At 38.6% G+C, this 14,343-nt stretch overlaps 2 protein-coding genes across 2 annotated transcripts in view; both read right to left on the bottom strand.

Annotated features, from left to right (window-relative positions):
* Positions 1-192: 192 nt before the first annotated feature.
* On the bottom strand, positions 193-2,955 carry LOC131300116 (uncharacterized protein At2g39795, mitochondrial-like). The gene is made up of 3 exons (XM_058325806.1): positions 2,643-2,955; positions 707-1,050; positions 193-601 (listed from the first exon to the last, which is right to left on the bottom strand). Exons 1-3 carry the CDS (start codon positions 2,904-2,906, stop codon positions 442-444), a joined length of 768 nt encoding a protein of 255 aa, XP_058181789.1. The 5' UTR covers positions 2,907-2,955; the 3' UTR covers positions 193-441.
* A 1,666-nt stretch (positions 2,956-4,621) lies between these two features.
* LOC131300112 (mannose-1-phosphate guanylyltransferase 1) overlaps positions 4,622-14,343 on the bottom strand; it is a 58,059-nt gene continuing 48,337 nt past the window's right edge. Inside the window, exons 2-6 of the mRNA XM_058325802.1 lie at positions 8,699-8,777; positions 6,775-6,905; positions 6,255-6,317; positions 5,899-6,138; positions 4,622-5,616 (exon numbers count right to left, since the gene is read on the bottom strand). Coding sequence (XP_058181785.1) covers positions 4,945-5,616; positions 5,899-6,138; positions 6,255-6,317; positions 6,775-6,885 — 1,086 coding nt within the window. The 5' untranslated portion in view covers positions 6,886-6,905; positions 8,699-8,777 and the 3' untranslated portion in view covers positions 4,622-4,944. The remainder of the gene's footprint in view (positions 5,617-5,898; positions 6,139-6,254; positions 6,318-6,774; positions 6,906-8,698; positions 8,778-14,343) is intronic.

Raw genomic sequence — 14,343 nt, 5'->3', positions numbered from 1 at the left:
GCTAACATTCGCATTTTCTTGACGATTCGTATGTCACTGGTATCTCATCAAAACACCACAAAAAGTTTAGAACATTTTTTCCCGAGCCAAGAAAACTGTCATTAATCAAGTAAAGGAAACAGAACCAATGATATTGCATAACCAAAGTGCAATAAAAAATGTAGAGATGGAAGTCAAATAAACAAACCAGACTTTTTCCAACGAGAACCCCATCGATTATTTAACATCTAATATTTAATACTTGAGAACATGTCCTAAAGTTCAAGAGATTCCTCAGAGGGCTCGCCAAAGTCCCTAATGTGATCAAGGGTTCCGGGTTGTAATATCTCCATATAACACATGAATAGTACCAAGCGTGGATGAAGATTCAGAACAGAGAACGCAAACAAAAAATTAGTTAACGCGACAGGGTGTCCAAAAATTGTAATTCGAAGCTGGAATTTAAGCCTTGATAAATGCCTTCACGTTCTTCAGCCACATTAGGTATTCTCTGCTGTCTTTGTTGATCATATACTCATGCAAGAAGTTGGTTGTGCTGGGCTTGAGTCCCCTTATCTCCAAATACTTGTGAAAAGCCTTTTGTAGATTCTCATCCAAATCCCTAAGAAACAAAAGGAATTAAAAAAAAAGAAGTAGAAATTTTCAATAGATAGAAACAAGAGACAATAACATCATAACAAAAACTATCAAGACTCAAAATACTCACGCGAAGTCAGGCCCCTCATAGGCAATTTGATCCTCAGAGCTGTCTGGATCCTTAACAGATAAACTGTCTATTGAAATCTCGTCAGGGAAAGCGGTGACAGTGAACTCCAAACAGGGCCCCCTCCTCTTAGAAACTTTAACTAGAAGTGGAACACTAGATTGATTGTTCTTCTCATCATCGCGGTCATCATCGTCGTCGTCGTCCTCATCCTCTCCAGTAACAAGGTCTGGCATGTGAACTTCAACTGTGATGGTTTCGTCCTGATAAGTTCTGGTCAAAGATATTGTCTGTTGCCCAGGGGTATCCTGAATTTTGAATGGGAAACCATCTGGGACACCGTCCACCTAGAAAAAGACAAGTTGTAGATTGCCCAAAAGAAAACCTGTTGTCAATAGACTCAATGCATTTCATACATCTTTCTAGATAGCTTGTATTAAATTCTAGATAATTTCATACATTTCATACACCTTGTCAATACATACATACTCTCGGGTTCCAGAGAGTCAATTCTTTTCTAGACAAGATGTCATGCCCTTTGGTATTGTGTATGGAGCTCCATTGTAATGTAAATTATTGGGTACTAAATCAAATGGCTCTAGACAACATCGATCTTGTTAAATAAAAGATCTTGTTATTACAGATGCTAGTTAAAATTTGGCAATACAAGTATAGGCCATGCGGTACCCTCCAACAATTTCTTGGTAAGAAACCGCTTGCAATCGGCAGATTAGCAAGGACCTCTTCCCTTTTTGCTCTTTCATTATGGCCAGACTCGAACTATCTAAAATACCATTTGAATAACCAATTACCTACTTTTTTATTCATACATCTATTCGAAGTTTACCATCTTCAATCAGTAAAATTAATCAACAATGTCTACAACTTTTTCAGGATATTCGGCAGCCTGATTCAGTATCTTGCTTAATCTAATTGAGCCCTTCCCTTCATATGAAATCAAATCATCACAGAAACAGATTACAGAAGAGCAAGACAAGACTTACATCATCAAAAACTTGATCCAACTTTCTAAACCCAACTTCGTGGTTGCAGAAATGTTCAGGAAAATTGTACAATTAGGACCAAAAGCAACTGAAATCACATGGACAAAAAAACCTTGAAAACAACGAAAAATTCATTTCCAAATCTGTTTAACTGAAGCTGCTACTATTTCCTCATGCACCAATAACAGCCCCTTTTTGGTTTGTGTGAGAGAGCGGGAAAAGAAACGAAAGTAAAATCCTAATACCGTTTGGATGGTGAGAAACATTGGAGGATGATGAGAAATGCAAGGGGCTGCCGGGGGTGCCCGGGCCCCTGCTCAACCCCAAATATTCTCACATATTATACAAGTTTTTTAGATTAATTGAGAAAAATTATGTGATTGGCCCCAGCAAGTCTCTTAGGTGAAAAATAATTCCTAAAATTCCTATACGTGTGGAGAACCACTGTAAAATATCAAATTATCAATAGTTTTTCTTGGTCGCTTGTAAAAAATAAAATGGCAGCTACCTGCATACACAGACTTGTCTGTTCTTCGGACCTCGCAAGCAACCGGCAATATACGCTTATGAAATATATATCTAGTCACCAATATAGAAATACATGTGATTAGGGCTCTGAGTAGGCACAAATCATGCGTCCACCACTGGTGAGAACTTTGGGGTTGTGAAAGACTGATTCGATTTGAGTCGTGCTTTGCTCACCGGGCCCAAAACCTAGACAGGCGTATTGTATTGGTGGTGTATCTAGGTTATAAATACTAGCAATATCTACACAGTAGGACAACTTACGTAAAAATATCTGTGTCTAGAGTCTCTGTTTTCTGTTCTTGATTATTCATCGCCTTGTGTTTCTTTTTTCTTTACGGTCCATTCTCTATCAGAAATCAAAATGGCTCGTAAACCCTAAAACAAAGAACAGAACGGGTAAGCGTTACCTCATCCTTATCGTCTGTCTCTTCGGCGCACTTGATCTCCGAGTCGATTACTCGGAGGAGCGACTCGTCGGAACTCGGCCGCGAAGAGTAGTTGCGGGCCGCCGGGAACAAGCTCCGGGACACCTGTCGGGAGAGGCCGCTGCTGCGGTTGACGACGGCGGACACGAGAGCAGAGCCGTGATGGTACTTTTGGCTTCTGATGGCCCGACCCATCAGGGGTGCGGCGGCGGCGGCCGTCCTGCGAAGCATGGTTGCGATTGCCATTTGCAGAGAGAGAGAGAGAGAGAGAGAGAGAGTGGGGGGTTTAGGGTTTTAGAGCTTTGTGTCTATGGGAAGTTTATATAGACGGGGTTCAGGGTTGGGATCAGGTGTGGCATCCTTCTAGAGTTCTCCAATGACTATACGCTTGGCTCGTTGCTTCATTTTTATCTTTTGTTGTTGGTAGTAATTAGTATTAATTTTAATTTTACAAAGGAAGAGTAAAAAAATACCTAAACTCATTAATTTTTTTCCATTATTTTTGAATTGGGACAATGTTTTTGCAAAAAAAATTGTGAAGATGAATCAACAAATGGGGAGAGATGAATTATTTGTTTTCTATTTTGATTTTTTTGAGTGACAACTGCAAAGTTCGTGGTCTCTATTTTGAAAAGTTTTTACTCTCTTTAAAAGAAGTCTTTATTAGTTTCGATTGGGTAATTCGTTTGTGGAAAAAGCTAAATATCTTTTTTTATTTTATTTGGTTACGCAAAAAGAAAAATGAAAAGGATCAGGGTATTATTTTAGTAAGTTGCTTTTGCTTCCTTTATGCACCTTGTTTTATTCTTCTTTCTTCTTATGAAAAACATTACTCCCTCCATCTCATAAATTGATCTATAATGACAAAACCATTACTTTGACAGATACGAAAATAAAGTAGATTAATTGCATAATTTTAAAATTGGTTTCATGCCAATTTAAATAATACTAGAATTGATTGTTTTGGATTGGTGGCTAAAATTTCAAAAGAATTATGCACGAAAAAAACATGACCTTCACAAATTGAAATTTTGAGGCTGTGGAGTAAGACACACGTATTTCTTTTCATCCTTTCAGTAATTCTCACTAATCCAAAATTACATAACTAAGGAATTGTGTCTTCGATAGTTCTTCTCACGGTAAACGTTTTTTTTATTGATCCGAATCACATTTCATTAAAAGTCAAGAATGGCAAATTACAACGAATTCATCCGAAAATAGAGAAAGGGCAAACGTACAACAAGTCATCGCAGAAGAAAAAGCTATGTAAAACAGGTGACAAAGGGACACCGGCAAAACCGACGTGAACTAAGATAGACTTTAGCACGTCTCACCACCTCAAAGGGTCAAGTCACGAGGGGCCCTCAATCTATCCCCTAGCCGCCCCGGCCTGAGGCACAAACCCAATCAGAGACAAACTAAACCGAATCGATGGAACCAGGGATAAACTACAAATAAGGAAATAAACACAGCCACATGGAAAACTCCCACTGATGCATGCTGGCCAAAATACCGATCAAGAAAAGACCACCTACCGCCGAAGATGGAGGCACCGACTAGATCCCGAACCGGAGCAGGGAAGACACCTCTTCGGCAAGCCCCCGCTGGCATGAGCAGGCTCCAGGCTCGGAAGGGTGAAGAAGAAATCCACTCTTGGGCTAGCAACTTCAATCAAACCAGCCCACGGCGCCGATGGCAGTGAATCTACCTTGCTCAGTTACTCCCCAAAGCTGGGAATGGAAACCCAGGCTCCAGGGCCCAGCCCCGGCCTTTATCACTAGCTTGACTATAGATCTGAGGGAAAAACTCCAAAAAAACTCTTTCATCCACAGCAGCCAACCATATTCCGATCGAACACCGTTGAGCTTCACACATCCTCGTAAACTCAAAATGCAGACAGGAATACAGCTTCAAATAACAATGTCGATCGCAAAATATAAGTAATCAACTCACACCCGTAATTCCACATTGAGATTCATCTATCGTTATTCTCATTATAAGCAACAAAAGAACGGAGAGACATACAGCGAATGACTTATTCCTATACAGTAAAAATAAATTACAAATCTCACACCACTGATCAAATTCAAACTCTTCAGAACAGACAGACACTAAGACACGAATACATACACAGACACACCCTTTGGGTATTGTAGCTCACAGCATCCAACCTTTGTTTACACTTGCAAAGGACAACTGCAAAAGAACACGAAAACGAAACCAAATGACGACATTTGAATTTGCAAATAACTTGTTACCCCCTAACACAACACCATTCATACCTTCACATAACTATCTCCGGCTTCAAAATGCTGGATTTGATCTCTTTGTGTGGCAAAACCACTCCCCCGTTGCTGTAAATTTCGTCGCACACGTGCACATCCTCCCCCAGAATTGTCATGTTCTCCACGCGGGCCCACTGGCCCACGGTGGAGTGCCAACCGATGATGCTACTTGAAATGCAAGCGTGTTTCTTGATGCGGACCCCACGCATGACAGTGCATCGCGAGAGTCTGACTCCCGACTCGACTATGCAGCCTGGCCCGATTGCCACATCAGGCCCAATAAGACACCCTTCTCCAATTGTCGCGGTCTCATCCACAAGGACATTTCCTACGATGTGGGTTCCACTAGCCAATTTAGATGAAGTTCTCTTTCTCAAAGAGTCGAGGTAGAGTCTCAATCCAATAATGTAATCTTTTGGCTGTCCAATGTCCATCCAAAAGCCAGGTAGAACCATAGCATAGAGTTTTTTCTCCAATGCAATTTTGGGGAATACCTCTTTCTCAATTGAGGTAGGCCTTAGTTCAATTCGATCAAGAACAGATGGGTCCAGTAAATAAATCCCAGCATTGATCTTGTTACCCACGAATAACTTGGGCTTTTCCACAAATCTTTCAACTTGCCCAGTCGATTCTTCCATGACGACAACCCCGTATTTTGACGGCTCGTCAACCTACATCAACCAATCAAATAACTTTCAATCATCTAACTTCATATAATGTACTCCCTCCGTCCCACCTTGCTTGTCCATTTTCACAACTTCTTGCGTCTCAAAATAACGTCTGAATTGTCTACGCTATCCTTGTTTCAGATAATTTTAAAAGCTTCAGAGAATTAATAGAGAATAAATTTTGTTATTCCGATTCAAAGGCACGACCACCGGAAATAGATAAAGAAAGAGGGATGGAGGGTTCAATAAGCTCAAAGAAAGAGAAATCCAGGAATCGTTTGTTACCTTGGTTACCATAATGGAAGCCTCACCTCCATGGGATTTGTGGAATTGGATCATCTCTTTGAGAGGGTATTCACTGATAACATCACTGTTAAGGACAAAAAATGGCTCACCAGTTTCATCTATCAGTTTGTCCCTGGCCAAAGCCAGAGGACCTGCAGTGCCCAGGGGCTCAGTTTCTTGGGAGCACGTAATCTTGATCCCGATTTTTGTCTCAAATTCCTTCAGGAAGTTCAGCATCACCTGCAGAAACAAGATGTGTTTGAATTCATAATGCATTTGACAATTACAATCCACATTAGCGATTTGTGAACAGCCCTTGAAAAGGTACATTGCAAAAAGAGCCTCAGACGTTTTACCTCTGGTTGGTAATTGATAGCAAGAACCACTTCACTTACTCCAATAGCCTTGAGAGCCTCAATCTGATACAATTCAAATCAGACGATTGACAGATTAGGAAATTTTCTCCTCAGCGAGACAGGAGTTCAGCTTTTCCAGAAGTACTTGAGTATAACTACAAGCAGAAGATATCATGTAATAGTGCCTAACGGATTCAAATTAGTTGCTGTTCTTTAGAAAATAAATCCCCTCATAAAGGTATCCCAAATTTGAGTGGAAGGTTCAAGAAATCATTTTTACTTTAACAATGCTTAGGCTTCGAAATGTTCCCATTTCACAGAAACAACCAGTTTTGACTCAAGGGCTCAAACATGAAAATGCGTAAGTAGCATATATTTTTCAAGGAGAACTTAAGGAATCCGTTCCCTGTATTGGCAACATATGTTGACTATCCAGAGACAAGAGCCAATGAAATAACGTAGTTCCGATTCATCAACATGAACTAACATGAAATACCAGAGGTGCAGTAAGAAACCAAACCTGATGCAGGATCATGGGTTTGTTGGCAAAATCAACAAGTGGCTTTGGGACACTAAGTGTCAATGGCCTCAAGCGAGTTCCAAAACCTCCAACCAGAATTAGAGCCTTCATAGTGAGATGCCCTGTTTATCCTGTCAATTGACCAATCAAAATATAAGCAGAAGTCCTCCACGAACAGAGATACAGCAAAGAATGCAATTAAAATACTGTTGGATGATGGACTCCCATCCCTTCATATTTGTTCAAGGCAAAGAGGACGACATTTAGGATAAAGAGAAATGATGACGAACTCAACCCCAAGGGAAAACCTTTCGGCCCTTAACAGCCAGGTGTTGAGGTGAGTTTGACACAAGAACACCAGATGCAGGGGACAGGAAGCAAGCCAGTCTAACTCTATAATAGGAGGCAAGCACATAGAAAAGGAACCTGATAATCTAAAAGCCAGGTTTCAAGGAAACGGCCAAATGGTTTAGCTCGTATAAGAAAACAAATTCCAGCTATACCACAGGCTGTACGTTTGAATGGGTATGAGAAAAATCTATTGAAGCTTTTGTCGGGCTACCCCATCAAAGAATAAAGAGTTGTGACCCATATCTAGTTGGGCGTTAAACATTACTTCAAGTGACACATGGATTGAAGTGAACTGATCCAAATCTCAAATTTTATGTCCAAGTAATACACTTGAATGGTTAAATTTACATGCTCCAAAAAGAGCTATGGAGAGTGGGTTGGAGTAGCTCTAAGCAGGAGAATTTTTATAAAGAAACGGACCAATTTCGCAATATATAGTGAAATGGAATTCCCCAAAAGCGCAGATCTAAGCAAAACCTTACCTCTATTATACGATTCTTATATGAAATTTGTGTTCCCCAAATGCAACATAGATCAATCTAGCATTATTTCTTTGTTTGTTATCTGTATAGGGGACATAAGTTTTGCCTCGTCGAAAAAATTCATAGCTAGAATGAAAATGGAGTTCGAAACTGTCATTGGAACACAATGTTCGGTACGGAGTTTTCCTATGATTCTCCCTCCCCAACCCAAGTCAGCAGAAAATCTTATGGAAGTCAGTACAAATCAGAAGCAATAACTTCCTTGTCGCTAATAATATTCAACGGTGACAGAGGCAAGACATCACGAAACTTGAACCATCAAATCTTTGACACCTAATACCTATATCTGAATCCACTTTGTGTAGCTCTATTTGACCATTCTGAAGCGGTTGTCGCCGATCGAAACAACCTTTATGCGAGACTGTTTTCTTCAGAGAATCAAATCATTAATTTGCAAGGCAAAAAAGAAAGGTCAGATATATTATCCATTCCTTTTGCACATTCTTAATGTCAAATAACCCACCCGAGATCCTCTGTACAGAAAAATTGGTGTTGCTCCGTACCAAGATGTTTTGGGTCGTCAGATTGTGAGAGTTTTTATATGTTTTAAAATTTTTATGCGATCCATATGGCCGAAAACGCACAGGCACAGGGAATTTCGGTACAGAGAAATTTGATTCCCAAATAACCACCAAAGCTTGCAAGCAGCACAAATATGCACATCATAGAGCTATAATGAACAACATAAACGCCAGATCTGACGACGTAAACAGCATAGATCACAATTATCTCACTGCAATTGAAGATAAACCTCCAAATTATTCAAATCATTGCACCAAATGTACAAAACCGTCCAAAATTCAACAGTTTCTGACGTTACTAATGCACAATAAGTTAAATGATGATGCGATCGCAAGCGCATTGTCGGTTAAACTCAAGATCCACGACAAATGCGTGCCGAAAACAAAATCAAACGACGTCAGAAAAGCTGAGGAAACGGATCTAACGACAACAGTTCAAAAACAAAAAAACCATTGCTGCACTAATTTTTACATACATCCACAATAGAAAGAGAACGAGGAAGGATTCACCTTCGATCCGAGTCGAAGCGAGTATTCAACGGTTGAGTCTGACTCGGACCGAGTCACGATTTCCCTCGCTTTTTGTTTTCCCTCCCAACTGATTTCCTTCGCCCTATTTATATGACGCTGGTGTAGATACAGAGACACATAGATATTATATATACGTGTAGCCTATATTTATGGCGATTTGTGTGCGAATACAGAGTGGGGGGCGGATTTGAAAAAAATGGAGAATGAATTGGACTTTTCTTTTTGCAGGTTGAAGAAACTGGTTGGTTGACGTCCGAGTGGGGTTAGGTTTTTTGCTCTTTTTAGCAGGTTTTTTATTCGGTCCTCTTCGGGTCAGATCAGAGATCTCTTATTTTTCTTACGATTCGAATCTCATGTGAAATGCTACTTTTTTTTTATCAAATTTTGATGATCCGAATCGTTCAATATGTTTAAAACGTGTTATTAAGGGTACTCAAAAGAAATCGACAAAAAAGTTTAAAACGTGTTATTAAGGGTACTCAAAAGAAATCGGCAAAAAATATGATCAGGAAGAGCTTGATTTGAAAAATACATTTTTATGAAAAATTGGTCAAATCAAGCTCTTCCCAAGCATATTTTTTCTGATTTCCTAAGTGTACCTTAAAAACACGTTTTAAACATATTGAACGATTCGGATCATTAAAACTTGATTGGGAACAATGAGGTTAGGATCATAAGAAAATTAGGAATCACTAGACTTGAGAATTTCTGGTTTTTTATTTTCTGAGGTGGAATCTGAGGAATTTTGGTGGGAAAATTGGTATTAAAGCAATAGAGTTTGACTAGCTGGCAGAATGATTTTTTTTTTTTCCAAAGCGGGAGTTAGTGAGATGTTAGTCAATTGAGGGTGGATTTCAGAGGATATCCATAGCCTTGAAACCCCATTACTTGCGGAGCTCAAATCTAGGCCACCAGGGAGAGACATGAATTTTATCAACTTTATCAACTGTGCTAGCTGGCAAAATGATTGGACGGTAGAGTTTTTGGATGACATTGAATGAGGGAATTAAAAGGGTTATTAATGCTTTGCATTTTCATTTATGTAACGAAATCTTTGTTTTCGTATTTTTTTCCTAAAAAAAAATTGACGAAATGATTTGTTGGGCTTTTGGAATTACTGAGGCGAGGTGAAGAAACAGAGAAAATTGTTAATCCTCCGCTTATAGTAATAGAATTGTTTCTTAACGGACTTCTAGTTGGTGCTGCCCACCTCTGAGCTGTCTGATCGTGCATCCGACAGCTCAGATCTTATCTCGACAACTGACAATCAAGAAGCATTTATTGCCTAGATGAGATCCGAGCCGTCGAAATGCATTCAACTGCTCGGAGGTTTTCTTAACATCTTGCATTTGTAATTTTGTATGAGTGTCTTTATACAATTAAATACTTTATGTTTGGGAAAAAAAATTAGCGTAGTAGATTTTTCCCTTTTTAAAGGGAAAATGACGGCCCATGATGTATTTTGATAATTAATACCTTCCAAGTACATGCTAAGAACAATTGTTAATGTTGAAAATGTTCTTGACGGGTATTAATTGTCAAAACATGTCCTTGGCCGTTATTTTCCCATTTTTAAACCTCCCTGTCACCATTTTATGACATTTAAATGGAATGTATCGTTTAAAAAAAATTATGGATTATTTTCTTATTTTCCTAACCCAACAAAGTAAGAATTCTTGAATTTTCTTTTTCTTTTCTTATGTTTTATTTTTCATCCACAAAACTATGATATGTATCAATACCTCGTCTCCATGGCTAAGAGTTGGAGTCTTGGAAAATTTAGGGTTGATCAATCTAAAATAATATCACTTTTAATTGAGAAATAAAGTGCATTCACCTTTATATGGAGGAAGCAACCTCTTTCCAAACTCTTGAGTGAGAACTGAGAAGTGAACAAAGCAGTTGATAACTCAAAACCCAGGGCTTATACATTGAAGTTGACGATTGAACATATATCTAATGGCTCCAAAGAATTTTTTGCTGTTGATGGGAGCCGATATCGGCATCATGCAAATTTGTGGAGTAATCCCTCACATTAAGGACAAAGAGTACTTTGTGCCATACTCGTGACGAAATTATTAAATTTTTGGGACGGCTTAATAATATCCAAATTTATGAAAGGAAGTCAACAGATCGACCTCTTTGCGTGAATATTTTCACAGTTTCTGAATATTTTAAGGTGTTACTTAACTTTCTTACACAATAAAAATGTTTAATCTAATATTGTTTTATGTACTTATCAATTATTTTTAATTGACCAGCTGACCTAAAAAGATTTTTCTCTTAATAATGAATTGGAGCAAATCTAATAATAAGACCAAAAATTGAGCTAAATAATACGACCACTATTTTGACCAAGAATCATTGTAATAGGCTCCACTCAAGGTACTAGTCATGACCCATTTGCTCTATTTAAAAAATGAAACCACAATGATATATACTCCCAAGTGGGTAATTAAAGATCACCAACCACCAATATTAATTGAGTCTTGATGTGCATCTCTAGCTACACTCTAAAATCAAATCAAAAGAGACAACAAAGTATCCATTTTAACTATCCTTGGTAGTACTTCTTTTCAAGTTGAATAGAATATTATGGACCCAATCAGACATTAGATGTAGACACACCAGCTATAGAGTCTCCAAGGGAGAAAATAAAAATAAAAACACTGTCAAAAGGTTCTTAGCGGCTGTTTTGGGTTTTCTTTTTCTTTCTTTTTTTTGTCAATCGGCAAAGCTAGCTATTATTCATTACTGCAAATTAGAAAAATCAAGAGAAGCACCCCGAGCAGCCCGGGTCGAAAAATCTCATTGCCAGGTCTCAGCTGGGAGCTGTTTTGGGTTTTCCAATAGGCCCTTCTCAGGGACTTCCACATCTAGACTGGGGTTATCTTTTACTTTTATGTTTCTGAAATGTAGGAGTAAGTTACATATTGGCCTTCTTATTGATTCGTCAAAGTTTCTAAAGCAGAGGATTTGTTGAGTTTTTTTCTAATTAAGGACTAAATCAGATGGGTACGGCTGAGTTCAGGGCTGCACGTAGTGTTGGAAAATCTAACAATACGCGGTTATACCTTGTGGGCCTGTGGCACATTTGACAATGTAACAAGTCAACCATAAAATTTGCTAATGACACCATTCCCAATGCAAGTGCATGTTAATCCTATAACCTGAGTAACCTCAGTGCTCAGCACCGTCACGTGGTGCTCTAGAGCCTTTTCCATTACACATTTGTGCAGGAGTTACATACTTGGTGGTAGAACCCATACAAATGTGTGATGAAGAATGTGCCCCGCGGCAGTGCTCCAGGAACAATTTTTTAGATAGTGCTAAAGTTGGGAAATTATTGTTAAGGTTAGATCAGTTAAAACTGACCTGACCACAATGATGATCAGGATCTCCTTGGAGAGAAATTTGTTAAGGAGTGGTTGAACGTTGAAATGGTTATTAATGCTCAATCAATTACGATACATTCCCTACTTATTGCAGGTTGGTTCCATCTATTTTTATTGTTCGACTCTTTGACAATCCGAAAAAATCGTTATTCTTGACAACATGAGAAAACCAAAAACTCGAGAGGAGAGATTTTCAATTCTAGAGAAAAGCCAGGTTTGGAACCCATGTGATGCGCCTTTCCCCCCTAGAAATAAAAAGTAGTAATTCAAAACATTACAAAAAAAAATAAAAAAGGTTACGGAAGGTAGGCAGGCTCCTATGCTTGGACAATGATAGGACCCCCTCACTCATTCACATGCAAAGGCATGATTGATAAGGACTTTTTTGGAAGCAACTTATCTCCACTGAAAAAAAATCCAAAAATCCCTTTTTTAGTAAGAAAAAACCCGAACAACCATGCTTGCTTTGGGTTTTGAGGGAGAATTTCGAGAGTAGAAATGGTAAGAGACAAATAGAGAGATTTATTAGAGACTGTGCCCATGAATTTTGAGGCTACAAAACACTAGGGGCAAATTGTAGGTTAGTCCTACCCTACCTTTAAAATTGTTGCAGAACAAATTGGATAGAGTAAAGTGTTTGATGTGTTTTTGGGCCGCATTACAAATGGGGGGAAAACCCCATGTAATTGTCACTAATTATTTTCCTGACTCCTATCCATTTATGCAAGAATGTCACCATAGGAGGACATGTTTGGTGTTGCATCCGGCCAGCACAACATATTGAGTGAGTTTTAGAATGGGGATTTTCCAAGTTTCTCATACTTGTTTTGTTTTATCTCACCTGGGATGTATACCATTTTTTTTTATTTTATGGTAATGCAAGTGTCTCGGGTCAGCTTGCTTGTACCTTAGACTAATTCTTAATCCTTAGAGTTCCTCCCACAGCCGTTTCACACGCTTACACGTGGGGGGAAAGTGACCCCAAGAGTTATTGGCAAGGAGAATCGAACCTAAAACCTTAAATTAAAGCAAAATACCTAAATCTAAGACAGAGACTACTTGGACAACTTGAATCATATAGACAAGGATGGGCTATCAATTAAACCTAAGCGCATTAAACTTTGAGAAACAAAGACAGTCTACTTATCACGAGGGCAACCAAGCATCCAATTGATTTACTTGGGAATATAGAATCTTACTCAACTATGCTTTTCTTTTTTAATTCGCATGCTAATACATCAACGAAGTATATTCTATGCTTATGCTTCGTTGATGTCACTTTGCTTGGTTTTGCATCGCGTCGTCACCTTGGGTAAACCTCAAGTTGGCATTTGTTTGTGAAAGGCTTGACTGCAGTCCACTATTGGACTGGAGCGGGGCATTTCGTGTGATCGTACCCGTCCAACCGTATATCTGAGCTATTTAATCAATTATTGTGATGAATGTCCGTGATCGCAACCATGAGCTATTTAAATCAACTTTGTGAGCTATTTAAATCAACTTTGTGAGCTATGTCTGTGATCGCAACCATGAGCTATTTAAATTAACTTTGTGGTTCGGGAAAGAAACTCTCATTTTCAATACAAAAGTTGATTTGAATCTATTTATTTGTTACTGGATAAATTTTTTTTACTGAATAAATCTATTTCGTTGTTTCCTTAAATGTATTTCTTTGTTTCCTTAAATCTGAGCTTTTATTCAGGAAAAATGTTCAAATCAGATGGTTGTTACTGGATAATTTTTTTTTACTGAATAAATCTATTTCGTTGTTTCCTTAAATGTATTTCTTTGTTTCCTTAAATCTGAGCTTTTATTCAGGAAAAATGTTCAAATCAGATGGCTAAAATAGTTCTCCGGATTATGTATACCAGAACCCGTTAAGGCATCCACAAGACCAATTGGCAATTAGTAGAGATGTCACCCAGACTCATATACGGAGTACTATTTTTGGAGAAGATAATTAACCAATGTAAAACAAACTCCAACATTACCCGGCACACCCCCGACTTGTACGTGGAGAGGTAAATAAAGGATCCATGATACGTGAATCACAACACATAACGGTGCATTTATGGCACAAACAAGGGAAAACAAATTCTCCGAAACCCTAGCTTTGATATTATGTTAAGGCATCCAACTCAAGACCAATTGAAAATACAAACTCCAACAAAACCCATCACAATATTTGCTCCCAGATAAAAATAAAAATAAATCACAATATTTGCTCAC

Source organism: Rhododendron vialii, chromosome 9a (assembly GCF_030253575.1).
Source record: "Rhododendron vialii isolate Sample 1 chromosome 9a, ASM3025357v1".
Classification (NCBI taxonomy): domain Eukaryota; kingdom Viridiplantae; phylum Streptophyta; class Magnoliopsida; order Ericales; family Ericaceae; genus Rhododendron; species Rhododendron vialii.
The sequence above is the reverse complement of the archived record's forward strand: the minus strand, read 5'-3'. Positions and strand labels throughout refer to the sequence as shown.